Raw genomic sequence first — 26,221 nt, 5'->3', positions numbered from 1 at the left:
TATTTTGCACTCAAGAAAGGATGGGGAGGGCGTGGGTGAGTGAAGGTAAACTTTCTGATATTTTTGCTTGGGGCCTTGAATTTAAATTGACTCCTTGAATGAGATGGCAAGTTAATTAGTTTTTACCCTGTAAGTGGTTTAATTTTCAGGGCTAGTTTAAGGAACTGTAAATAAATTTACACTTTAAATTCTTTACTTCTTAACCTAACGCACATCTATATTCTTATGCTTTCCCCAGTGATAAACTTTCAACTGAAGCATACTTTCTCATAAATTAAATGCTTTCCTATGAAAGGCAAGATCTTACTTAAAAAACAAAAACAAACAAACAAAAAAAAAACAGGCTGGAACACCCCAGGGGTCTGTATGTGCCATCTGGATCAATACTCCTTGAGAATACAAAGATTTGCAGCCTAAGATGAAGGACTCAGTGTGACTTCTGACAATCTTTAGAAAAATAAATCTACACTGTCTTTTATTCTACTGTTTGATTCATATTTTTAAATTTTTAAATGTTTTTAAAAAAATCTTAGATGTTAATTTGCTATTAATCACAGCATTTTGTTAGGATTTTGGTTTCCTTTAGTCATAGCAAGTTTCCCACTATTCTTCCCCTTTATTTTATTTACTTAATGGCTTCCCTCCTATTTTTGTCTACTTCTTTGCTTCATCTCATTGTTTCTGTATTACTTTGATCTTATTGGGCTGAATTTCGAGTATTCCCTCCCCTGGTTCCTACTTTTTTCATTTTTCATTTCCTATATGTTACAAAATCCCAGCCAAGTTCAAAACTCATTTTGCATTCCCTTCAAGGTCTGCTTTTCTCAAGCCCATATTTTCATGTTAGTACTCTTCCCACAGATCTTCATCAGCAATTCAAACCTGATGACATTATGATTGCATCTTTAGTGCTTTTCTACTCCAACCTTATTTATCATGCCTGCATTATTTCCAAAGATAAGGTCTAGCATAACTTCAGAGCAGAGCCTGTTAGCTGTTGCATGTGTGCAAACGGTCCAGGCTACTGAAAGATAAAGCCACTTTTCTACATTCCGGCATTATTCTTAATGTGTTCATTTGCTGGGCTGAAATCCCTTAGCAGGTCAGCTTTCGACTTCTCTTTTCTATAAGCATGTTTCCCTTTCTATCTTACTTCCTATCACCTTGTTCTTGGCTTGTTTGATGAAAAAAATATGGCTCTCGTTTCCCTTCCTTGATTATTTTCCCTTCAAACTGTTTATTCCCACCTCACCTTCTCCTTTATTTATATTTCTCTCACCACATTTCCACTAATGTAAAAGTAAGATCCATTTTCAATGACCAAAAAGCCAAGGCAAAAAGTTCTCCTTGGTCTTTTCCTTGCTTCTAGAACTTTCTGAGAATCCTAACAAAACTTTTATACATCATACCACTGCTTGGATTGCCTAAGCCATACTTTGTATATATAATCTCCTTGTCAAAGGTATACATTTTCTACCTTTTTGTTCAATTAAAATAAAAACTCTCAAAATAACATGTCCAAACTCTACAAGGTGGTGGCACATCTGGGAAGATGAATCTAGACCTAATCTAATCTAATTTCACTTTGCCTATTTTCACTCTTCCTTACCTCTGTCTGTCTTTCTCACTGACTCATTGGTGTATTCCAAAATATTTCCTTAGGCTCTCCTAGATGTCAGGCAGGGTAGCAATCACATGGGAATACAGATAAGGAAGATAATTCTTGGCCTCAAGGAGGTTCATAGTTTTATAAAAAAAAATAAGAGGTAAAACAACTGATGGTGATACTACATGACAAATGCTACTGGTATTTATATACCAGAATTAATTCTCCTGGTATTATATACCTAAGAGAAGGACAGTATGAACAATTAATTCTACCTTTAAAGGATCATAGAGAGATTTGACAGAGTATGAAAATTTCACTTAAATCTTTAAAAACAGCTAACAGGAGGGGAGAAGGCTATAACAGACACAGAAAATGGTATAACAAAGACAGAAATACCTGGGATGTTTACAAATAGCAAAAATGACCATACAGAATAGCAGCAAAGATATCCTTTTAACTGATGTTCTTATTTTACCATAGAAGAGCACCTACCTCGTAGAGTTGTTGTGAAGGTTAAATGTAAATATATATAAAGCCCTTAAAATAGTACCTGTCACACAGTAAATGCTCAAGAAATGTTACCTATTATTACTGTTGTATTATAGATTATATCACATGTATTTCATCTATTCAAAATATTTTATTTATTTACTTATTTTTTTCTGGTTCCTGGCTTGGTTCTGGACTATCGTAGCTGCTGAATAAGTGATCTTATACATGTCTGAAGAGCTGAGGTGGCTGCTACAGCCTCCACTGTAAAAGAATCAGGAGCAATGACAACCATAGCTAAGAAGTGTACCATAAGAAAAATAAACTGGGCCACATCTAATTGCGATTCTCAACGAATCAGATATTTTTTGCACCTTTCTTTTTTAAGACAGAGTCAAAAGCCGGCAAAACAAGTTCATATGTAAGATTCACTGAACAATCCTACTAATACAGTAAGCCTTGGGATCAGTACAGAATGTAATCCAGCTCAATAGCTTTCATCTCCTACAGTTACACCAAAGGTCATATACATTACTTCATCTGAAGTTATAATCAGATTAATTTATTTGTTCAAGGTCACAAATTCTGCAAGATAGAACAAGAGTCCAGGTCTTCTAACTCCTATGAACGTGGCTCCTTCCCCTAAAACATTTTGAGAGATTCCTAAACAAGATTAAACCAAAAGTAGGCTACGAATCACTTAGTTGAGCAAAAATGTAAACACACCCTGGCTAAGTTTTTACTTACAATGATGTATAATACTAGACTAACGTAGTTATGTATTTCCACCTTTCTCTCTTTAGAGAACTGTGTTTGAGAGAATAATAGAAATGGCTATCGAAATTGTAAGATAAAAATTATTATGAATGTAAATGACAAACCCCTTTCCTTTTGAGATTTATGATGCTAAATTAATGGGAAAACAAAAGCCATGAAGAATTCCAAACATGAGAGAAGAAATGTTACCAGACTTGCCCTCCTGCTATAAATAACTATATAACTGAGCAAAATATATAAGGCAACTATTTTTAGGCACTGGGAAATTGCCAGCTCAAGATACAGACCTTAAGATAATTAAGATAGACAAATAAGCAGACAAGGACTTTAATTAGCTGTTACAAATATGTTCAAGGATTTTAAAGAAAGAATGATCTCAATGAGCGAAAAAATGGGAAATAGCAGAAAACTTAAAATTCTAAAAAAGAATAAATGGATTCTAAAACTAAAAATGTTCAGGAGCATAAATTTCAATGGATGGGCATAAAAGTAAATTTAAGGTGGAAAGTTAAGGGTCAATGAACTTGAAGAAAGATCCACGTATATTAGCCAAGCAGAAAAACAGAGGTGGGGGAGAAAGATTAGAATTAAAATGAATAGGCCCCAGTAAGCTGTGAGACAATATCTAACACTCAGGTACTTGGGTCCTAGAAGGAAAGAGAGTGGGGCAGAGAAGTCCTAAAACAACAACCTACAAATCCAAGAAGCTCAGTAAACTACAAGCAGGATGAATACAAAGAAAACCACACTTAGGCACATCACAGTCAAATTAGTGAAAAACAAAGATAAAGAGAAAATACTGACTGGGTATTTGATAAAACATTACTTATAGGAAAACAAGAGGAAATAGAATTCCAAGAAATGGAATGATATGGTTAAGTGCTGAAATAAAAATAAAACTGTAACCTGAAACTCTATATTCAGCAAACCATCCTTGAAACATGGGGGTGAAATAAAGACATTTTCCAATGAACAAAATCTGAGAGAATTAATCACCAGCAGACTACAGGAAGGATAAAAGATGGAAATGACATGTAAAAGACTAGTTTTACTTAGTTTTTTTTCCTTTTAATTTCCTTAAAAGACAAATGACTGTCAAAACAAAAATCACATCATTTTGAGGAATAGTTTATAAATAGTTGGAAGAAGAAGTACATTAAAATAATTCAAAGGACTAATGAGGGTGTAAATGGAACTGCTGTAAGGTTTTTACATTTGTGACATTTGAAATGTAAAGTGGAATACAGGCATACCTTATTTTATTGTGCTTTGCTTTATTGCACTTTGCATTATTACACTTTACAGATATTGCATTTTCTACAAGTTGAAGGTGTATGGCAACCCTGCATCAAGCAAGTCTATTGGCACCATTTTTCCAACAGCAGTTGCTCACTCTGTGTCTCTGTGCCACATTTTGGTAATTCTTGAAATATTTCAAAAATTTTCATTACTATTATATTTGTTATAGTGATCTGTGATCAGAAATCTTTGATGTTACTACTGCAAAAAAGATTACAACTCTTTGAAGGCACAGATGATGGTCAGCATTTTTTGCAATAAAGTATTTTTTAACTAAGGTATGTATATTGTTTTTTTAGACATAATGCTATAGTACACTTAATAGATTATAGTACAGTGTAAACATAACTTTTATATGAACTGAGAAACCAAAAAATTCATGTGATTTGCTTTATTGCAATATTCACTTCATTGCAGTGGTCTGGACCCAAACTTGCACTATCTCTATGGTACATCTGTAATGTTAATTCTAAGTAGACTGTGATAAGTTAAAAATGCATACTGTAATTTGCTAGAGCAACTACTAAAAAAATACAAAGAGGTTGTAGATAAAAAGCCAATAGAAAAAATAAAAATGAAGTGCTGTATCTGATGAATGCAAAAGGTGGCAGGAAAAGAGGAACAAAAATAGATCAGAACAAGGAGGAAACAAATGGCAAGATGATAGACTTAAATCCTATCATATCAATAATTATGTGAAGTGTATATGGACAAAACATTTCAATTAAAAAGCAGAGATTACCACAATGAATTTTTTAAACATCTGTCTCTAAGGGATAACTTTAAATATATAACCACAGATGGGTTGAAAATAAAAGGATGGGAAAAAGATATACCATGAAAACGGTAAGCACAAGAAAGCCAGTGTGGCTAGATTAATATTAGACCAAGTGGACATTCAGACAAAGGTCTAGTACCAGAGATAACAAGGGACATGTCATGATGATGAATAAGCTAATTCAACAGGTAAACATACCAATCCTAAAAGTGTCTATACTTAACAACAGAGCTCCACAATAAAGTTAGAAAAAGCTGACAAAACTAAAAGGATAAGTATGCAAATCCACAATCATATCTGGAGATTTTAACAGCCCTCTCAACAATTAATAGAACAAGTATACCAAAGTGAAACCAAGCAAATCAGATCTAAAAAGTGTGATCAACCAACCTAAGCTCTTTGAAAAGACTAATAAAACTGGCAGACCCCTAGCAAGACTCTATTTTCTACCAAAACAAAACAAAGAACAACAACAATAACAACAACAGAAAACAAAAATGACCAATATCAGGAATAAAAAAGGAGACATAACCATAGACCCTACAGACATCAGACTAATAAGAGAATATTACAAACACTTCAGACCAATAAATTCAGCAACTCGGGCTTCCCTGGTGGTGCAGTGGTTGAGAATCTGCCTGCCAATGCAGGGGACACGGGTTCGAGCCCTGGTCTGGGAGGATCCCACATGCCGCGGAGCGGCTGGGCCCGTGAGCCACAATTACTGAGCCTGCGCGTCTGGGGCCTGTGCTCCGCAACAAGAGAGGCCGCGATAGTGAGAGGCCCGCGCAACGCGATGAAGAGTGGCTCCCGCTTGCCACAACTAGAGAAAGCCCTCGCACAGAAGCGAAGACCCAACACAGCCATAAATAAATAAATAAACAAATACTTAAAAAAAAAAAAAAATTTAGCAACTCATATATGTGTACAATGAAAAGCCACTAAGCAAACTCCTTATACACAGAACAACGTGATAGATCTCACAGCTATTACCTCGGGGGTGGGGGAGGGGAACAAGCACAAAAGAGTACATACTATATAAGTATAATGTTCCAAAACTGGCAAAGCTAATCTATGGTGATAAAATCAGATCAGTTATTGCACCTGGAGCAGAAGGTAAAAAAGAGTGGAACTGACTGCAAAGGAGAACAAAGGATATTTCTGGTATGATGGAATATACAGCTTGTCAAAACTCATCATATCATACACTTAACACTTGAACTTTATTGAATGTAAATTTACCTCAGTGAAGTTGATTTTGAAGAAAACAATAACAGTTTTAAAAAATACTACAGAAATAGGATGAAACATGAGTTTAGTCCATAAATTTTTTTAATTTAAAAAATCTTTCAAAACATACTTCGTTTATGTTATATACCTTCTTAACAAAATAGGAAGCATAAACTGTGGGCCAGGAAGTGCATGATACTTCACAAAGATGTGCCTTTAATTCATGGTAAGATCTAGCACAGTGCCTTGGGAGACAGCTGGGTTACAACTGAAAAAGCAATACACCTGAAGCCAGAAGACCTGGGTTCAAATAATGACTTATGTGATCAATTAGCTTTGAACCTTAGGCAAGTCTCTCCATCTTAAGTTTCTTCATCAACTACAGGGCTGGTGTGAAGGTGAAGAAATATTATTCTAAAGTATCTGGTAAAAACACCTCACAGACAAAGTTATATTACTCACAGTAATAGACACTGATTAGATGAAGAAATGAAGGAGATAAACAATGACATGGACACGATACAAGCCAACAGGAACAGGGGAGAGCGTGTTTCTAGTCACATTTCTGTCTGTGGCTGCGATGGGTGGGGTGGAGGATGGAACAGAAGTGTCCAAGCATGGGGACCTAATACCATGTTCCTATCTGTGCAGTAGGTGCAGTGAGTAGGACAGGGTTGGCTGCCGGCCCAGAATGAATATACTTTCACTGTGACCTGGATCACGGCATTCTGGGCTAACTCCCTTGTCCTGGTGAGGAGCACGAAAAGGGAGGCTCCTGGTCTACCTAAGACTCCAATGGGCCTTGCCCAGGTTCCTGAGAGTTGCAGCATCTTCTATTACTGGGGGCCTTTGAAACGCCAACATAACTGATGTCCCACTCTTTAAAGTGTTCCACTCTTCCCTATCCTTGGGTTTTCAGAGATTTCGCTCTAAATGAAACAAGCAGGGCAGAGATCTTTTGGATACAGCAGCAGTGACCAGAGTAACAGCTTCATTAATGCCTAGTTGGCTGACTTTCAGTAGAGTTCCAGGGAACGATGCTTCGTTTGAGTCTTCAAAAAGTGCACGAGTAGAAAAATCTAGAGGGTGACCACAACAAAGGCCCAGATTTAAGACCTGAAGAGTCACGTATCTTCCAAACATGGAGCCACTAGTAGGGCACCTAAAAGTCCAATACTGAGTCACAGCATAGTATGATAAGTTATCTGATAGACGTTTTAACAGAACACTATGAGGGCATGCAGAGGGGATAATAAACCAAGTGGTGGGGGAGGAAGCAGTATTGGGGAAATATCCTCGAAAGAGTGACAACTATGCTGAATCTAAAGATGTTCAAGAGTTATTTGGGCAAAAGGCATTCCAGGCAGGGACACAGCAGGTACAAAGATTCCAAAGGATTGTACGGTGCCATGTGCAGACCACAGCGGGTAATAATTCCATAGAGCTGGAGCATATGGTATGCAGGGAAAATGAGGCGATGGCAGAGGCACAGGCAGGGTCTTGAGAAAGACCTTTTTTATTTTTATTTTTATTTTTTTGGCCGTGCCACACGTCTTGCAGGATCTTAGTTCCCCGACCAGGGATCGAACCTGGGCCCCTTGCAGTGGACGTGTGGAGTCCTAACCACTGGACCACCAGGGAATTCCCTGGGAAGGTCCTTTTTTAAAGTCGGGCTGAAGGAATTTATATTGTATCTTGAAAATGAAGGGGAGCCGCTGAAGGATTTTCAGCAAGCAGTACCAACAACCAAATTGGCATTTTAAAGAGATGATTCTGGCAACAGTGTGGAGAACAGATTGAAAGGGGACAAAAGTAGAGACAGGGAAAACTAGTTAGGAGACCGCTGAAGTGATCCATGTGGGGAATGACTGTGGTCTAAGAGAGCAGCACACAGAATGGAGCAAGGACGTATTAGGTACGGTAAAAAAGTAGAACTCTCAAGACTCGTTCACTGATTCATATGAAGGTGAGAAAAACCAATCCAGCATGACTCCCAAGTTTCAACCTTGGGCTTATGACTGGCTAGACATGCTGTTTGTAAAGATAAAGTCAAGCTACATTTCAAAATATAAAAAACAATGACACTGCCCTAAATTTAAGAAGAAAAAATGAACACAAACAAAGCACAGGCTGCCTTAGACAGTATGGATATGGATCTCTGAGAAAAATCAAACCCTAAATTCACAGAGAGGAATAAGTCAGTTAAAGAAATTCCTGTCTAACATATGTTGATGAATGAATAATCAAAGAATAACGCAGAAGGCAATTCACTAACAAGAGAGCCATCTACTGCCTTACAAGGATAGTGCAGTGATGAAATGCCACCAAAAAATGTGGAAGAAAGCCAAGTTTGCGACCATTTCCCACTGCACATGTATTCATAAAGTATCTGACCCCCCCACCAAAACAAACTCCAAGTGGTTAGCACTTTCAGTTAATAGCCAAATGCTCTGACTCACTTATTTCTTCTAAAAACATCAATATATACCATCATTTCAATATAAAACCTGGCTTACCTGCCATCATTGCTATCATACTGGCTTTATAGACATTCGTAAGAGATCCAAGTTCTCCTGTTGCTAAGATGGTTTTGAGATGAGCCTCCCCACAGGCCTTGCGAAACTGACGAATCTCATCATACAGGGCTGGGGAAGGAAATAATTGAGGCAGTTACAAAGCAGGCAAGTGATAACATAACTTGGCAGCCATTCAGAGCTGGTAGAACCCATCTCAGATTTAGGAAACATAAACCATTTGTCACTTTCTAAAAATCACCCCAATTTAATATCGCCTCAAGCATTCTGTTGCAGTTCACATCCTGTTACAAGGAATGCTTAGTTTGCTACCATGAAACTTTCTATGCCCTGGCCCAAGGTCCTGAGCCATGGAGCTTTTAAAATATCATTATAATGACATGCAAATTACAAATAGTTTTTACCGGTTCCATATGATGGTTACTTAGAATAAAAAAGAAATCCATCTACCAGATATACAGGGGTATGCTACTTTGCAAACTAAAGAAAAAAATCCTCAGGTCCTTATTTATTCTCACATTCACACAAAATAAGTTCTCTTGTTGGAATATAAAGCAGGCCTTTCCTGAGAGCTCTGCTAATGGTAATAAAGACATAAGAGCTTGCCCCACTATCTGCCAGGGTATGTGTCTATATATCGGACTATAAAGTGTTAAGCCTGGCCAGGTAGTGATGGATGTATGTACACAAATCCAGCTGTAGAGGAATCCAGAGATGCAGCTTTGAATCTATTAACCCCTGACCCCAGTAGCACATTTGGCTTTCTAGAACTCCATATAGCACTCTGAAAGCAGCTGGATTAAAAAAAAAAAAAATTAGTCTCAAGTCAGCAAACTCAGTCAAACCATGAAAGTCATAACAAGATAAACAAAACTTGTCTTCTCAATCCTAGAAAACTTGAACTTAACCTGAACCTCGACAGTGAAAACTGAACACAAATAAAGGCAAGGATTCTATTACAAGATGCACAGTAAAGTCCAGTGTTCATTGCCTCCAAGAGGTACCCACAGGCTTTTTAAGAAAGAATTGAATATTTTCACAAATCCCTAATAATCAGTAGTTTTGAGTATTAGAGACGATCTGAGATGCCACACCTCCCACCTTACCCTGTGTGTCCCACGTAAACTATGATAAAATCATCTTACCCACACATCCAATATGACAATATGTGAGAATGGTATAAACAGCCAAAGACTGTGTAGCAATAACAATTTATACTCTTTTAACTCAGAGCATAAATCTTGGATGGAATGACATTTACTGAGTTACCAAATCTAAAAAAAGAATGTCCTCTAAGAACTAATGACAAGGAAATCTCTTGATCTAAAAATTCAAGAAGGCTAGGGACTTCACTGGTGGTCCAATGGTTAAGCCTCTGTGCTTCCACGGCAGAGGACAGGGATTTGATCCCTGGTCGGGGAACTAAGATCCCACATGCTGTGCTGTGTGGCCAGAAGAAAAAAAAAAAAAATTCAAGGAAATCAAAAAATAACTAGAAACAAATGACAATGAAAACTCGACAACCCAAAACCTATGGGATGCAGCAAAAGCAGTTCTAAGAGGGAAGTTTATAGCTATAAAAGCCTACCTCAAGACACAAGAAAAATCTCAAATAAACAATCTAACCTTACACCTAAAGGAGCTAGAGAAAGAAGAACAAACAAAACCCAAAGTTACCAGAAGGAAAGAAATCATAAAGATCAGAGCAGAAATAAATGAAATAGAAACAAAGAAAACAATAGCAAAGATCAATAAAACTAAAAGCTGGTTCTTTGAGAAGATAAACACAATTGATAAACCATTAGCCAGACTCATCAAGAAAAAGAGGGAGAGGACTCAAATTGATAAATTAGAAATGAAAAAGGAGAAGTTACGACACCGCAGAAATACAAAGCATCCTAAGAGACTACTACAAGCAACTCTACGCCAATAAAATGGACAACCTGGAAGAAATGGACACATTCTTAGAAATGCACAACCTTCCGAGACTGAACCAGGAAGAAATAGAAAATATGAACAGACCAATCACAAGTAATGAAATTGAAACTGTGATTAAAAATCTTCCAACAAACAAAAGTCCAGGACCAGATGGCTTCACAGGCGAATTCTATCGAACATTTGGAGAAGAGCTAACACCCATCCTTCTCAAGCTCTTCCAAAAAACTGCAGAGGAAGGAACACTCCCAAACTCATTCTATGAGGCCACCCTGATACCAAAACCAGACAAAGATACTACAAAAAAAGAAAATTACAGACCAATATCACGGATGAATATAGATGCAAAAATCCTCAACAAAATACTACCAAACAGAATCCAACAACACATTAAAAGGATTGTACACCATGATCAAGTGGGATTTATCCCAGGGATGCAAGGATTCTTCAATATATGCAAATCAATCAATGTGATACACCATATTAACAAACTGAAGAATAAAAACCATATGATCATCTCAATAGATGCAGAAAAAGCTTTTGACAAAATTCAACACCCATCTGTGATAAAAACTCTCCAGAAAGTGGGCATAGAGGGAAACTACCTCAACATAATAAAGGCCATATACGACAAACCCACAGCAAACATCATTCTCAATGCTGAAAAACTGAAAGCATTTCCTCTAAGATTAGGAACAAGACAAGGATGTACACTCTCACCACTATTATTCAACATAGTTTTGGAAGTCCTAGCCACGGCAATCAGAGAAGAAAAAGAAATAAAAGGAGGGCTTCCGGGGTGGCGTAGTGGTTAAGAATCCACCTGCCAATGCAGGGGACACAGGTTCGAGCCCTGGTCCAGGAAGATCCCACATGCTGCAGAGCAACTAAGCCCGTGCGCCGCAACTACTGAGTCTGCGCTGTAGAGCCCACATGCCACAACTACTGAAACCCGCATGCCTAGAGCCCGTGTTCCGCAACAAGAGAAGCCACTGTGATGAGAAGCCCGCGCACCACAACAAAGAGTAGTCCCCGCTCGCCGCAACTAGAGAAAGCCCACGTGCAGCAACAAAGACCCAACACAGCCAAAAAAAATAAAATAAAAGAAATAAAAGGAATACAAATTGGAAAAGAAGAAGTAAAACTGTCACTGTTTGCAGATGACATGATACTTTACATAGAGAATCCTAAAGATGCCACCAGAAAACTACTAGAGCTAATCAATGAATTTGGTAAAGCTGCAGGATACAAAATTAATGCACAGAAATCTCTTGCATTCCTATACACTAATGATGAAAAATCTGAAAGAGAAATTAAGGAAACACTCCCATTTACCACTGCAACAAAAAGAATAAAATACCTAGGAATAAACCTACCTAGGGAGACAAAAGACCTGTATGCAGAAAACTATAAGACACTGATGAAAGAAATTAAAGATGATACCAACAGATGGAGAGATATACCATGTTCTAGGATTGGAAGAATCAATATTGTGAAAATGACTATACTACCCAAAGCAATCTACAGATTCAATGCAATACCTATCAAATTACCAATGGCATTTTTTACAGAACTAGAACAAAAAATTTTTAAATTTGTATGGAGACACAAAAGACCCCGAATAGCCAAAGCAGTCTTGAGGGAAAAAAACAGAGTTGGAGGAATCAGACCCCTGACTTCAGACTATACTATAAAGCTACAGTAATCAAGACAATATGGTACTGGCACAAAAACAGAAACATTGATCAATGGAACAAGATAGAAAGCCCAGAGTTAAACCCACACACCTATGGTCAACTAATCTATGACAAAGGAGCCAAGGATATACAATGGAGAAAAGACAGTCTCTTCAATAAGTGTTGCTGGGAAAACTGGACAGCTACATGTAAAAGAATGAAATTAGAACACTCCCTAACACTATACACAAAAATAAACTCAGAATGGATTAGAGACCTAAATGTAAGACAGGACACTATAAAACTCTCAGAGGAAAATATAGGAAGAACACTCTATGACATAAATCACAGCAAGATCTTTTTTGATCCACCTCCTAGAGTAATGAAAATAAAAACAAAAATAAACAAATGGAACCTAATGAAACTTAAAAGCTTTTGCTCCTCAAAGGAAACCAAAAACAAGATGAAAAGACAACCCTCAGAATGGGAGAAAATATTTGCAAATGAATCAACGGACAAAGGATTAATCTCCAAAATATATAAACAACTCATGCAGCTCAATATTAATAAAACAAACAAGCCAATCCAAAAATGGGCAGAAGACCTAAATAGACACTTATTCAAAGAAGACATACAGATGGCCAAGAAGCACATGAAAAGCTGCTCAACATCACTAATTATTAGAGAAATGAAAATCAAAACTACAATGAGGTATCACCTCACACCAGTTAGAATGGGCTTCATCAGAAAATCTACAAACAACAAATGCTGGAGAGGGTGTGGAGAAAAGGGAACCCTCTTGCACTGCTGGTGGGAATGTGAATTGATACAGCCACTATGGAGAACAGTATGGAGGTTCCTTAAAAAACTAAAAATAGAATTACCATATGATCCAGCAATCCCACTACTGGGCATATGCCCAGAGAAAACCATAATTCAAAAAGACACATGCACCCCAATGGTCACTGCAGCACTATTTACAATAGCCAGGTCATGGGAGCAACCTAAATGCCCATCAACAGACAAAGGGATAAAGAAGATGTGGTACATATATACAATGGAGTATTACTCAGCCATAAAAAGGAACGAAATTGGGTCATTTGTTGAGACGTGGATGGATCTAGAGACTGTCATACAGAGTGAAGTAAGTCAGAAAGAGAAAAACAAATATCGTATATTAACGCATATATGTGGAACCTAGAAAAATGGTACAGATGAACCGGTTTGCAGGGCAGAAATTGAGAGACAGATGTAGAGAACAAACGTATGGACACTAAGGGGGGAAAGCGGCGGGGGTTGAGGGTGGTGGCGGTGTGATGAATTGGGCGATTGGGATTGACATGTATACACTGATGTGTATAAAATGGATGACTAATAAGAACCTGCTGTACAAAAAAATAAATAAAATTTAAAAATTTTAAAAAAGAAAAGAAGAAGGCTAATCTGCAGTTAACTTATGATTTAATTAATGATTTTTCTTCCTAGTACAATGTTGCCATCAAAAGCAAGCTTAAGAGTGAAACAAATGTGGATTTAAAACCCAACTCTGTCACTTCCTGTGTGACCTCAGGCAAGTTATTTCTCTCAGCCTCACTTCCATCCTTAAAGTGTCAGTAACAATATTTACTTTATAGGGTTATATGAGGATTAAAAGAGAAGATATATATACAGTACTTCACACATTGCCTGTCTTACTGTAAGCACTCAAAAAGTTTAATCATTAAGCTCAGAATTCTAGTAAAATGAATTTTTACTAAGTGTTGTGTGATAAAAGTCAAATCATGCTGCATGGCCTGACCCAGCCAACTCTTTGTACTGCACCGAAATTTTGTTATACGGATTAGTGCTTACAACCAGTGAGCCATCAGATAAGGCTTGAAAATATTTTATCACAGCATTTGTTAAAGTGAACTTTGGCCTGTATAGCAAAATTCTTAAAACATTGATCCTGAGCATGTTTATGAACAAAATTACCACCAGCCTTTTTCTAAAACATATTACTTTTTGACCCAGTGAATTTCTTCACCTACAGTTAAAATTAACCAGAAAAGCCAGATGTATTTTATGACTCAATTATCAGCCACCTGGAGTTTACGCTTTTTAATCCATGATCCAAACAGAATTAACCAAAAATGGTCACTTCAAGCTTAACTGGATTTAACAAATATGGGACTAGTGCCTTCTGATTCTTTAACTGCCAACTCCTCAAATCATTTTACTGACCTATTTCACCACATAACAGGATCAAGGTTTTCTGAGCAAATAACTTAAATCTTTAAAAATCAACATTGGGAAAGTGGTTGTTTCTGTCACCATTCTGCCCAGAGTATACCAGGACAGTTACATCAAGAAGCACACACCAAGTCTGGCCTTTTTAAAGCGTTGCCTGGGCTCCATCAAATGAATGCTTCTCCTTGGTCCTTTGAATCTTACTGAGTGATGCAAAGATGAAGAACAGTTAGGGATTTTCCTCAGTACTGCAGCATCAGCAATGGCAGCAGATCCAAGAGTCCAGAGGCCACCAGCCAGCAGCATGGTACCCGTGCTGGCCGGTGGAAGCAACACCAGCAGTGGCCCTGTAAGCAGCCTCTTCCTGTGGCACAGCTGGCTTATTCTCGGCTCCCTACTCTTTCATGGTCCTGCTTGTTTTCTAAGCCTGGTTCTCCAGGCTTCCCACTGATTCAGTGAGCTACTCTACATCCTCCTAACAAATCCCTTTTCAGCTTAATCAGAATTGTTTTCATTAGTTTTTAACCCACGACTCCAGTATAACACATACAGAAGACTGGGGAAGTATGGTGTAGTGGGCAACAGTGTGGGTGCTCCGACGGCTGGATTCAGATCCTAGCTCTAAACTACGTTGTTGTTTGATCTGCACAAAATTATTTAACCGTTGCCTTGGTTTTCTCATCTATAAAATGGGGATAAGAGAGGTTCACATATTTTGTGGAGTTATTTCGAGCATTAAATAGGTTACTATACATTAAAAGTTCCAAGGACAGTATCCAGCACCTAGTTAACAATCAGGGAATGTCAGTCACTTGTTCTCCTGCTGCTGGTAGTGGCGGTGATACTGTTACAGTTTCTGCTGAGTGCGTATCACGTTCAGAGCACAAAGGGACTGGTAAAAGCAGAGGACACCATGAGCTACGTTTCCTAAAGAACATAAGATACGACCTCTTTGGGGCACTAGAACAGAAGTCTAGTTTACTATATCACAAACTTCTTTTAGCTTTGTTTGTCTTAACTCAGAGCCCATGCTCCTTTGGATAGCAGAGACTGCTGGTATAAGACAGTTTTGGCTACTTGCTAGTCATGTAAACTTGTAGGAATTACAATTTTTCTAAGCCTAAATTACTTAGGGGGCTTCAGTTTGCTCACATATTTTGGGGAAGATTAAATAAAAGAATACATGTAGCTAGAAGAGTACCAGGCATTTGCTAAGCATTTAATTATTCCATACTAGTTTTCTATATTTTTCCTTATGTAGTTTCTGAAATCCAAAAATAACTTTAAAAAACAAATCAAAGCAAGTACTGTCCTAATACTTATAAAAATATACTTAGAATTTACAGATCTTACAAAAAAAATAAATAAATAAACCGTTTCACTCCAACACAAACCATGGAAGCCACAAGAAGCACAGGTAGTTATGAGCACCTGACACTGCAGTAATAGTCACCCTGGAAACTAGATAAATGCCATATGTGCATCAAAGCAACCTGATGGCTGAAATGTAACCTAGTCAATCTCAAGTCATAATGTCCTTTACCATACTCAACTCTCACTTTCCTTACAATATGAATAAGCAAAACAATGGAAAAACTAATGGGTGGGTTTCCTCCTACATTTGCAGGAAAGGACAGCAGCAGGATGTAGATTTATATAATTGCTACAGGACTATACATGTGGAGGAAATTACAAGTGAAGTAATAAGTGCAAGAGATCTCCTTCCAAAAAATTCCTCATTAGGAATCATTACCCAAAAGAATTAAGAATCCTCCAAGTTTTCAAAGCATCTTCCTTCAAAAATTCTCAAAGCGTTTTCTACACATTGAGGGACGCTCTTACCAGTGAGGGTTGAGAATTCTGGAAAACTTGGTAAGCACAACCAGCCTGAGTATGCAGTGCTGGGCCAGGGAGACAGCCTGCACGGTCAAGAGATTGTTACATACAAGGGAATTGAGCAAATAAGTAACTATACTGATGAAAATGGGAGGAAAATTTCTCACTGACAAGAAAAAGAGGCATAAATATAGAAAAGGAGAGGGCAAGAATAAACCATGTGCTGTTGGCTTGTAATGGAAGTTATCCACGTGAACTCATGTTTCTAAGACAGATAGATAGACAGATAGATACAGACAGATGTATGCGTGTCTGTATGTGTATTGTATACATTCACATATTTTGTAGAGCTTTCCACTGAGAAGGCCTAGAAACAACAACACTGTAGCAATGAGTACACCTAGCACCCAGATCTTGGTTTCTAAATACCAGTCTTCGATAAAAGGAAGCAGAGCTCCTTGAGAAAATGGCTGATTCCAAGCCTGGGGCAGAGAAAGCTGAAAATAAGCCAGAAATATCTTTTATAAGAATTACAAGGAAGGTCTTAGAGAAAAACGGAAACATGTCAAAAGGACAGAGGAGCCAGTTTGAAGCAGCTGTCACTTTCCAAATCTGGGACAATTTGAGTACCAAAATAAATAATGATAGTAATGGATTATAACCAACTGAGTAAAATAGGCACCCATGAGTTCTTACAGAGAGGAAGAAAGGGAGGGAGGTGAAGGTAATGCTAACTAATAAGTATAGAAGAAATGATGGAATTAGAAAATCACCATTTGGCAACTATCGGAGTAATAACTGAAGAATTATCAATGAACACTAAAACAACTGAGTACAAGTTAGATAAGGAACAGGATATTAACATAGTCTCAAAATATCTCCATTCATAATGGATGTTAATTACCTATTAAAATACAAAATACTTATTAATTTTACAATGGAGAAACTCGGCAGAAACTATATTAGCCAAGTAAAAAAGTAACATCATCAATAATGGGACAAATCAACATCTTGGGACTCCTGAAATAATGCACTGAGAAGAACAGAGCAAAAGTTCAGTGTTATTCCTATCAAAAATACCTAACTTGAATCTAATCATGAGAAAGCACGCAACACACCCGAACTGAGGTACACTTTACAAAATAATAGACCTCTATTCTTCAAACACAAGGAAAGATTGAGGACTATTCCAGATTGAAGAAGCCTAAAGAGACATGTAACAATTGAATGTGGACCTAATTAAAACATTACTAGGATAATCTGCAAAACCTGAACAAAGTCTGTGGATTTAATGGTAGTATGATAGTGCTAATTTCCGGACTTTGATGGTGTACTGCGGCTTCGTATAAGAGCGTCCTTCTTTTTAGGAAATACACACTGAAGTATTTAATAGTAATGGATCAACAGGTCTGCAACTTCATCTCAAATAATTCGAAGAGAAATTATATCTATATCTCTATCAATCTATCTATCTATTGATATCTATCTGCATACACACAAAGAGAGAGACAGAGAGAGAGAGAGGGAAGGCAAAAAGATAAACGGGGTAGAATTTTATAATTGGGGAATCTGAGTGAAGAGAAAACAGGAGTTTTGTGTACTATTTCTGTAACTTTTCTGTAAGTTTTAAATTATTCAAAAATAAAAGTTAAAAAGTTACAACAAATGCTGTTGTAATTTATTTAGCATCCAGGTATTTTTCTCATGGGAGGGCTTTTGAAACTATCAACCATTCTACTGTTTTGTAAAAAAAAAAATGTGTGATTATATGTGGCACATATTATTTTATAACCTGCTTTTTTCCCCTTTGATATATCATAGACATCTTTCCAAATTAATAAATACAGGTCTGTAGCACAATTTTTAATGGCTGTACAATCTTCCATTGCATGGTCGTAAATAATATATTCAATCATCTTTCTATTATTGGATATTTAAGGTTTCAGATTTTTTGCTCTTATAAACAATACTTCAGCAAACACCCTTATAGTTAAGTCTTTGCATACATCATGACATATTCCTTAGAGCATTTATTAATTTTTCTGCTCACATACTCATAATACATATTCATTGTTAAAAATTCAAACATTACAGAAACGGAAAATTCCCCACTTAAAAAAAAAAAGAAAGAACAATTCTTTCACGTACCAGAAAAATAATAATTTGGAAGGCTATTATAAAAGATGACTGACAAATGAAAATGGAATTCAAATACCACGACTGCAAATTAGTCCAAATAATGCAAAATTTAACAAAACACACACAGCAGAGAAGTGGCTGGCATAGTGATGTCACATTAAAAAACCTGATAATAAATGTTTTGACTTATAACGAGGTTTTCAGGAGTAGTGCAAGTGGGTATACGAGAAACCCAGGATGGATTACATTGTAGATGCTTAATCAATACAACGGCACAACCAGCAGAGGTGTGGTCTCCTGTCTGTCCCGTCTCATCCCTCCTACTGGTGCTACACTGAGGAAGAGGAACGGAGGTCATAGCCTGACCTTCAGCTTGTCACTGCCAGTGGGAACAACAGGCGGCGCTGTGCTGGTGGAGTGGTCCCTGGTAGGACTCAGAGAACTCAGCCATTCTGGGAAAGGCCTGTGTGCATGAGGATGCTGCTCCAAGGGGTGGAGGGGCTCACACTGCATCAGTTTCAAACAGCATCCAAAACAGGGTGACCACTGGCTCCACCTTCTGCCTCCCCGTGTTAGCAGGAACTCTCATCTAAAGCATTCTACTTTTCTCTACCTAAAATTATCCTCTTTCTTTCCGGCTCCCACCTAAAAGGAAAAACAGATTCCTAATTTTGTGGCTGCTGGCAACTTGTTAAGTTTTCTGGAAAAAGCACTGCTGTAGACATAGAAAACTATGTTAGTGAAGCTTTCATGTATAGGAATTATGAACTGAGTAAGAATCCAAGTGTTTAAAGACAGTATCTCCTATCTACAAGCCATGAAGTAGATTTCCCTTTATATTTCATGCTATTCAAAGTCACTTAAAAAATAATTGTTAACGAACATATCTAAGCAATTATTTTTTGAGTACCGGAAAGATGTTCAACACTGCACATGAGTGGCCTGAAAATAACTCTTAAGATAATTATATGTACAGTCAAACACTTAATATAAAATTATACAGCAACCTTTTCATCTAAAAAAGCCACAAAATGTTCAAGAACAGTTTTCATCCACTAAGGCAACTAATTAATCTTGTAAGACTAAAACAGAGATGAGCTAAAACACGAGGTAGTAAAATAACCTGCAAGAGATAAAACACACACATTTTTGTCAATAGTATTTGAAGTTTTGAAGAATCATAGCATTAAAAAAAATAATAATAAAATAAAAGCATACAGCTGCCGTAAGTATCTCCAGATTTTTTCTTTTATAAACAACCCTCAAAACAGAAAGCACAGATTATGAGTTATGTGATTCCTCCCCAAAAAGTGTCTATACATTTAGAGATTGCTTTTCTCATAAGATACTATGATTAACAGCTCTCCAAAACAAAGAAAAATCCTAACTTCTTTTAAGAGATGTTCTTTCTACCACCCTTCTTTTGTAAAAATAAGCGAATAAGAAAAATAAATTGTTGCCCAGAGTCAAGATTTTCAAGATCCACTTGCATGCAACACAATGATAGATACTGTGGCTTTGGCTGGAATATTTCATTCTCTCACCCTAAAGCTCTTGAGAGTCATGAGGCATGTACTCCACAAACCAAATTTGGGAAAGCAAGTCAAAGCTGAAGAATTGAACGGGGTAAAAAAAGTACGTGAGGCTCTGGATACAGAAGACAAACAATATTTCCAGTTGTGATTCCGGACACACGATGCTGGAAGAATGTCACAGAAGTAGCCACCTTTGGAGTCATGTGTGCTGGTGCTCCAGTGTGGAATGGGTTTCCAGAAACTAGTAAAGCCAGTTCTAGTTCTTAATAAGCTCAAGGTCCTGGAAGATTCTTGAATCTGATAGCATTTCCATGTCACTGGTAATGTATCAGGTAAATACATGCAGCAGAGAGAGAAAGGTCATAAAAAAGTAAAAAACGAACACCTCTGTATATTTACAGAACATGGAATGCATTTAATTTTCAAAACCTGCTCAATAAGGTTTATAAGATGATGAACCTCTTCTGGTGAATTCTTTCTTCAAAGAACTGTTTATGGAACGCAACTGAGGTGTCAACTTCAATATCATCATTAAAAAATACCGTGTTACAAGCCCTCATCATTGGAATAATACACACAGACAATGAAAACACGAAATATAAAATCACGGGCCGTTGTAGCTCTGAAAGACTGCAGAAGTCCTTATGTCTTATCCCCTCACTGGTAGCTTATTTAAATGGAGGCAGAGAGAAGTGAAGTATTTGCCCAAGGACTCAGTGTAAATTAGCAAAATTATAAATACTAAAACCCGTGGGAGTTCCTCTTCATTAACTCAATGCATGTGCTGTGTCGATACTTCCCTTGACAACATACTATCCTCATCAGGAGGAAGAGGGGGAAAGAGAGGAAACCGCAGTTGGCAAGGAGGGATTCATCTGGGCCAAGCAACAGGATAACCAATTTACGCACATTATCTAATTTAATCCCTATTATGACCCCATGAAGTAGATACCGCTATTCCTATTTTACCTCACAGAAGGTACAGAGAAGTTAAGTAACTTGCCTAAGAGCAAACAGCTACTGACGATAGCACCAGGATTCCAACCAAGTTCTGTCTAATGCAAAGACCCTGCACAGACCAACTATTTCGGGTCTCCTGGAGTGACCCCCTCTTCTTCCTCCACAATGTATCCCTTCTGGGTCTGTGCCTCCAATGACAGTTGACCCATCTGGTGGGCTAGGTACCCCCCCTCTCTCCCGGTAGAGCACAGGAGAGCTGCTGTCTTCATCTCAGAGCACAGTCTTCCCAGGGAGAGGAGAACTATCCCCCCAAGAGCACAGAAGTAGATGTCTTTCTGGCTGAACGCACCAGAGTAACACTGTTCCTTAAGCCTGCTGTTCACGGCTAACTGCAGAGCAGGTTAAATAAATGGCAACACGTGGGAGATACGATTTGGACTAATTAATCAATATGTAAATCCAGCAATGCTTCGATTATGCGGCACCTAAACTATGTAGAATCAAGAACTAGAAGTTTTGGGGGACTTCCCTGGCAGTCCAGTGGTTAAGATTCCACACTTCCAGTGCAGGGGGCACAGGTTCAATCCCTGGTCGGGGAACTAAGATCCAGCATGCCACATGGCAGGGCCAAAAAAAAAGAACTAGAGGTATATTAAAAACAAACAAACAAAAAAAAGATGCTCCAAGTTAGTGCTTCTCCTTAGGACCATGGGATGGCAGGGGAAGAAGGGGTGGAATTGAAATCACCTGGAGTGATTTTCAGTGTAGACTCTTACTCCTCCCTTACATCCAACCCCCAATTCTGATATCACACATACTCAGGGGAATGCGCTAGATTCTGTGAGGAAGGGAGCTGGGGCCAGTAATCGGAAAGTGTCTGTCAGATAATTCTGAGAACCAGCAATACATTCCACACCCTCTCCAGTTAAAACCACTGTCGGAGCAGTAAGTCAGATGGTGCACATTTCTGTACCCAGATGGAAAGGACTGAGGGAAGGACAGTATAATGAGCTGACAGTAAAAAGCCTAACAGCAAAGGACCAGGCACGACAACAATAACAAAGATGTTTAAATAAAAAGATATACAAAATCCAAAAACAGCACAGCACCCTGGACCATTAGCTATGGGGCAAGTCACCTTGGAGACTTCAGTAGCCCCTAAGAATATCACTGGATTCCAGGATAATATACAGGCAAACCTCAGAGATACTGCGGGTTCAGTTCCAAACCACCACAATAAACCAAATATCAGAATAAAGCGAGTCACATGAATTTTTCAGTTTCCCAGTGCATATAAAAGTTATGCTTACACTATACTTTAATGTATTAAATGTGCAATAGCATTATGTCTAAAAAAGCAATGTACATACCTTAATTAAAAAATATTTTATTGCTAAGAAATGCTAACCATCATCTGAGCCTTCAGCAAGTCATAATCTTTTTGTCATGGTAACATCAAAGATCACTGATCACAGATCACCAAAATAAATATAACAATAATAATGGAAAAGTTTGAAATATTGAGAATTTCCAAAATGCAACACAGAGACATGAAGTGAACAAATGCTGTTGGAAAAACGGTGCCTACAGACTTGCTTGACACGAGGTTACCCCGAACCTTCAATTTGCAAAAATCTGTGGCATGCAACACAGAGAACTGAAATAAAATGAGGTGCCTATAATCACTGATACAATAGTTCTGAATGATCTGGAAAAAACTGTATTTAATAGAAAGTGTAAATAAAGTCGGGGAAATGTAAATATTTTTTAATGAATTTCTTTCTAAAATGCCTAGATTCTCTGCTTTGGTCAAGATTCACTGAATTTGAATGTCTACTTATGTGAAACTAATCGATGAAAAGCATCGTTTCATGGGGAATCATTTTAGTGGGGAAATGGAACGCGGATTCCAGAGTCAGACAGATGCGGGTTCCGTGCTCTGGAGGTTTGGTCCTCAGCACAGGGAACAGCCGAAATCAGTGAGGATAGGAGGTTTCCAAGGGAGAGTGTGCAGAGTCTGAGAAGTCTGAGAGTTTGCTGGGAACTTGAGGACCCGACACTTCAGTGATGACAGAGGAGGCAGAGGAGCTTGCAAACAAGACGCAGGAGTAATCAGAAACACGGAGGAAAACCTGAAGAAAGTAGGGTCACCAAAGCCGTGACAAGAGAGTGTTTCCAGGAGGAAACGGCCCATTGTGTCAACTGCTGCTGCATGACAAAGCTAAACGACTGAAGAGTATCTCCCGGGCATAGCAAAATAACAGGGCATTGTTATCTTGGAAAGAACAGATTCAAGAGAAACAAGTACATACGGCTCTTTTAAGAATTTCAGCCACAAAGGGGAGAATGGAAAGGGAGACTCAGCTGGGGATGAGGAGGAATGGTGACATGTAGGCTTTTTTTTTCTTTTACTGGATAAGAATGTTTGGATGGGGACTTCCCTGGTGGCACAGTGGTTAAGAATCCACCTGCCAATGCAGGGACCGGGAAGATCCCACGTGCCGCGGAGTAACTAAGCCCGTGCACCACAACTACTGAGCCTGCGCTCTAGAGCCCGCGAGCCACAACTACTGAGCCTGCGTGCCACAACTACTGAAGCCCGCGTGCCTAGAGCCCGTGCTCCACAAGAGAAGCCACCGCAATGAGAAGCCCGCGCACCGCAACGAAGAGTAGCCCCCGCTTGCCGCAACTAGAGGAAGCCCTCACGCAGCAACGAAGACCCAACGCAGCCAAAAATAAGTAAATAAATTTATTTTTTAAAAAAACAGAATGTTTGGATGTATGCTTGGATGCTGATGGGATGAGCTAGCAGAGAGAGGTGGAGGCTACAGGAGAAAAGAATGGCCCATAAAAGGACCAAGGCTGTGAAACTATGGGAGGAGGTGGGAGCCACAGCACGGCCCAGGGACTGGACTCAGGAGGAAGGAGAAGAGGAGGAGCGAGGGAAGTAGATCTGAGGCAAGGACAGTGAGAAGTTCCTGCGTAACAGATTCTATTTTTCCCGAGAAGCAGCAGGTAGGTTGTCTGCCAGTACTTAAGGAGCCTCAAGGTGGGTGGAAAAGTTAGAAGTTTGAGGGAGTAGATGTTAAATGGTCGTCAAGGAGAATCCAAGAAGAGGAATACGAGCCCTCTCCAGTCTCCCCTTTGAGTTCATACCCTAAGCTGTGGACCCTTGTGACTATGAGAAATGGTGAAGATACACTCCGAATGGCCAGGTTTAGAAAACAAGATTCTTTCTTTTGTGCTTTAACCAGTGTCCTACACACCTCAGTGCACAGAGAAGAGCATCCTGGATTAGAAGGTGTAACAGCCTCACAGGCACTTCCATCAGCAAATTCCAAGAAATCAATGTTAGGCTCATATTTTAGTAAACAGCTAATATTAAAACACGACAACGAAAAATACAATATGTAATCAAATTGAGAACTGAAATTAAGATAAAACACTGCAGTGAAAAAAGGCCTAAGACATTTGCAGGTTTCTAGTTAGAATTAAATTTCTAGTATTAAATGTTCCTTTTCAATTTGTTTTGGGTCAAGAGGTTATTAACACCATAAAAAGAGTTAATAGAAAAGTATGGTCTGGGACAAAGATGTGTTATTATATTTTGCATGAATGTCTGTTATTGGGAAATTATCAGTTCTTAAAAACAACCATTCCTAGTTCATTAAGGGAAAGGCAATTACATCAAATCTCATCTTCTATTGTATTTTATTTTCCAATTAGTAGTATTCTAGAGACAAGAGCACAAGTTAAAATATAAACTATACTTCTATGTCTGTAACTACTTAATAAAAGATAAAAGACATACAGTTTTTTATCCAACTAAATGACATAGAGTTTATTTCTAGATTTGTTTTAAGTTATTATGCTTACTCATTTTTTTCTTACTCTAGGCCTTAAATCTTAACTGAAATCTATGACAAGGAACAGACAAGCAGAATTAATATACAGGGACAAGGGACATCTACTTAAAATAAGCCATTTAAGAATGATTGCAACTGCCCAAAGCACACATGAACTATAAGAAAAGGATCAAAAATCAAAAGCACAAAAAGATATTTATGAACTGTCAAGAATTTAACCTGGCAAGGCTTAAAAAATGTTGGTAAGTACAGATGGGAGTATCAGGCAATGGGAATGGCCTGACATTTTTGTTCCTAGATCCTTCAGAATTGCTGTACTAGTGACTGGATTCTCCTGGAATACAGGGAGGCTCCCAGGGGCTACTGGAATCTCTGAAATGACCTGCCTCATAGCTCACGGTCCAGACGGCTGTGCCTTTTGACTTCATAAATCTTTTTATTTAAACATTGTTGTTATTGTTGTTTTGCCTCAACCTTTGCTGTGAGGCTTTTTATGATCACATCCTGTTTGGCTCACACAGCCCACTCTCTTTCCCTGCCAACTCCTTTCCATTAAGGCACAGAAATGTGCACCATCTAACATATTAAGAACGTATGGGGGGACTTCCCTGGTGGCACAGTAGTCGAGAATCCGCCTGCCAATGCAGGGGACATGGGTTCGAGCCCTGGTCCGGGAAGATCCCACATGCTGCGGAGCAAATAAGCCCATGCGCCACAACTAGTGAGCCTGCGCTCTAGAGCCCACGAGCCACAACTACTGAGCCTGCGTGCCACAACTACTGAAACCCGCTCACCTAGAGCCCGTGCTCTGCAACGAGAAGCCATCACAGTGAGAAGCTCGCGCACCACGAGGAAGAGTAGCCCCTGCTCGCAGAAACTAGAGAAAGCCCGCGTGCACCAACAAAGACCCAGCGCAGCCAAAAATAAATAAATTTAAAAAAAAAAAAGAATGTATGGGAATGTAGCTAATGTTCTAAGCCAAAAGACTACCTTTTCCAGCTTCACTTGCAGCCAAGCCTGGCCATGGAACTCACTTAGAGCCAATGAGGTGTAAGCAAAGATGGTGTGTGAGATTTGGGGACAGGACAAGCCCCTATTTCCTGTTGTCTGGGAGATGAATGTAAAAGCTGGAGCTTCAAAAGCCATCACAGACAATGGAGTGTCCTTGAATATGAGGACAGAAGCCACACTCTTTGGAAGTGGAAGATAAAAGTAGTCCAGGTCTCCAAGAACTTTGTATTTCACAATACCCCCGAAATACCTACTTCCCAACTTTATGTGAGAGAGTAAATCCTTGAGCATTTAAACCATTGACTGAATCTTTGTGGC

General features: G+C 38.5%; 1 protein-coding gene across 2 annotated transcripts in view; it reads right to left on the bottom strand.

The window, feature by feature from the left end:
* DERA (deoxyribose-phosphate aldolase) overlaps window positions 1-26,221 on the bottom strand; it is a 119,624-nt gene that overhangs the window by 40,999 nt on the left and 52,404 nt on the right. For both annotated transcript variants that reach the window (XM_059934508.1, XM_059934507.1), the window contains one exon: window positions 8,699-8,827. In XM_059934508.1, coding sequence (XP_059790491.1) covers window positions 8,699-8,827 — 129 coding nt within the window. The remainder of the gene's footprint in view (window positions 1-8,698; window positions 8,828-26,221) is intronic.

Source organism: Balaenoptera ricei, chromosome 10, assembly GCF_028023285.1.
Source record: "Balaenoptera ricei isolate mBalRic1 chromosome 10, mBalRic1.hap2, whole genome shotgun sequence".
Lineage (NCBI taxonomy): Eukaryota > Metazoa > Chordata > Mammalia > Artiodactyla > Balaenopteridae > Balaenoptera > Balaenoptera ricei.
Note: the sequence above shows the minus strand (reverse complement) of the source record. Positions and strands in the feature narration are given on the sequence as shown.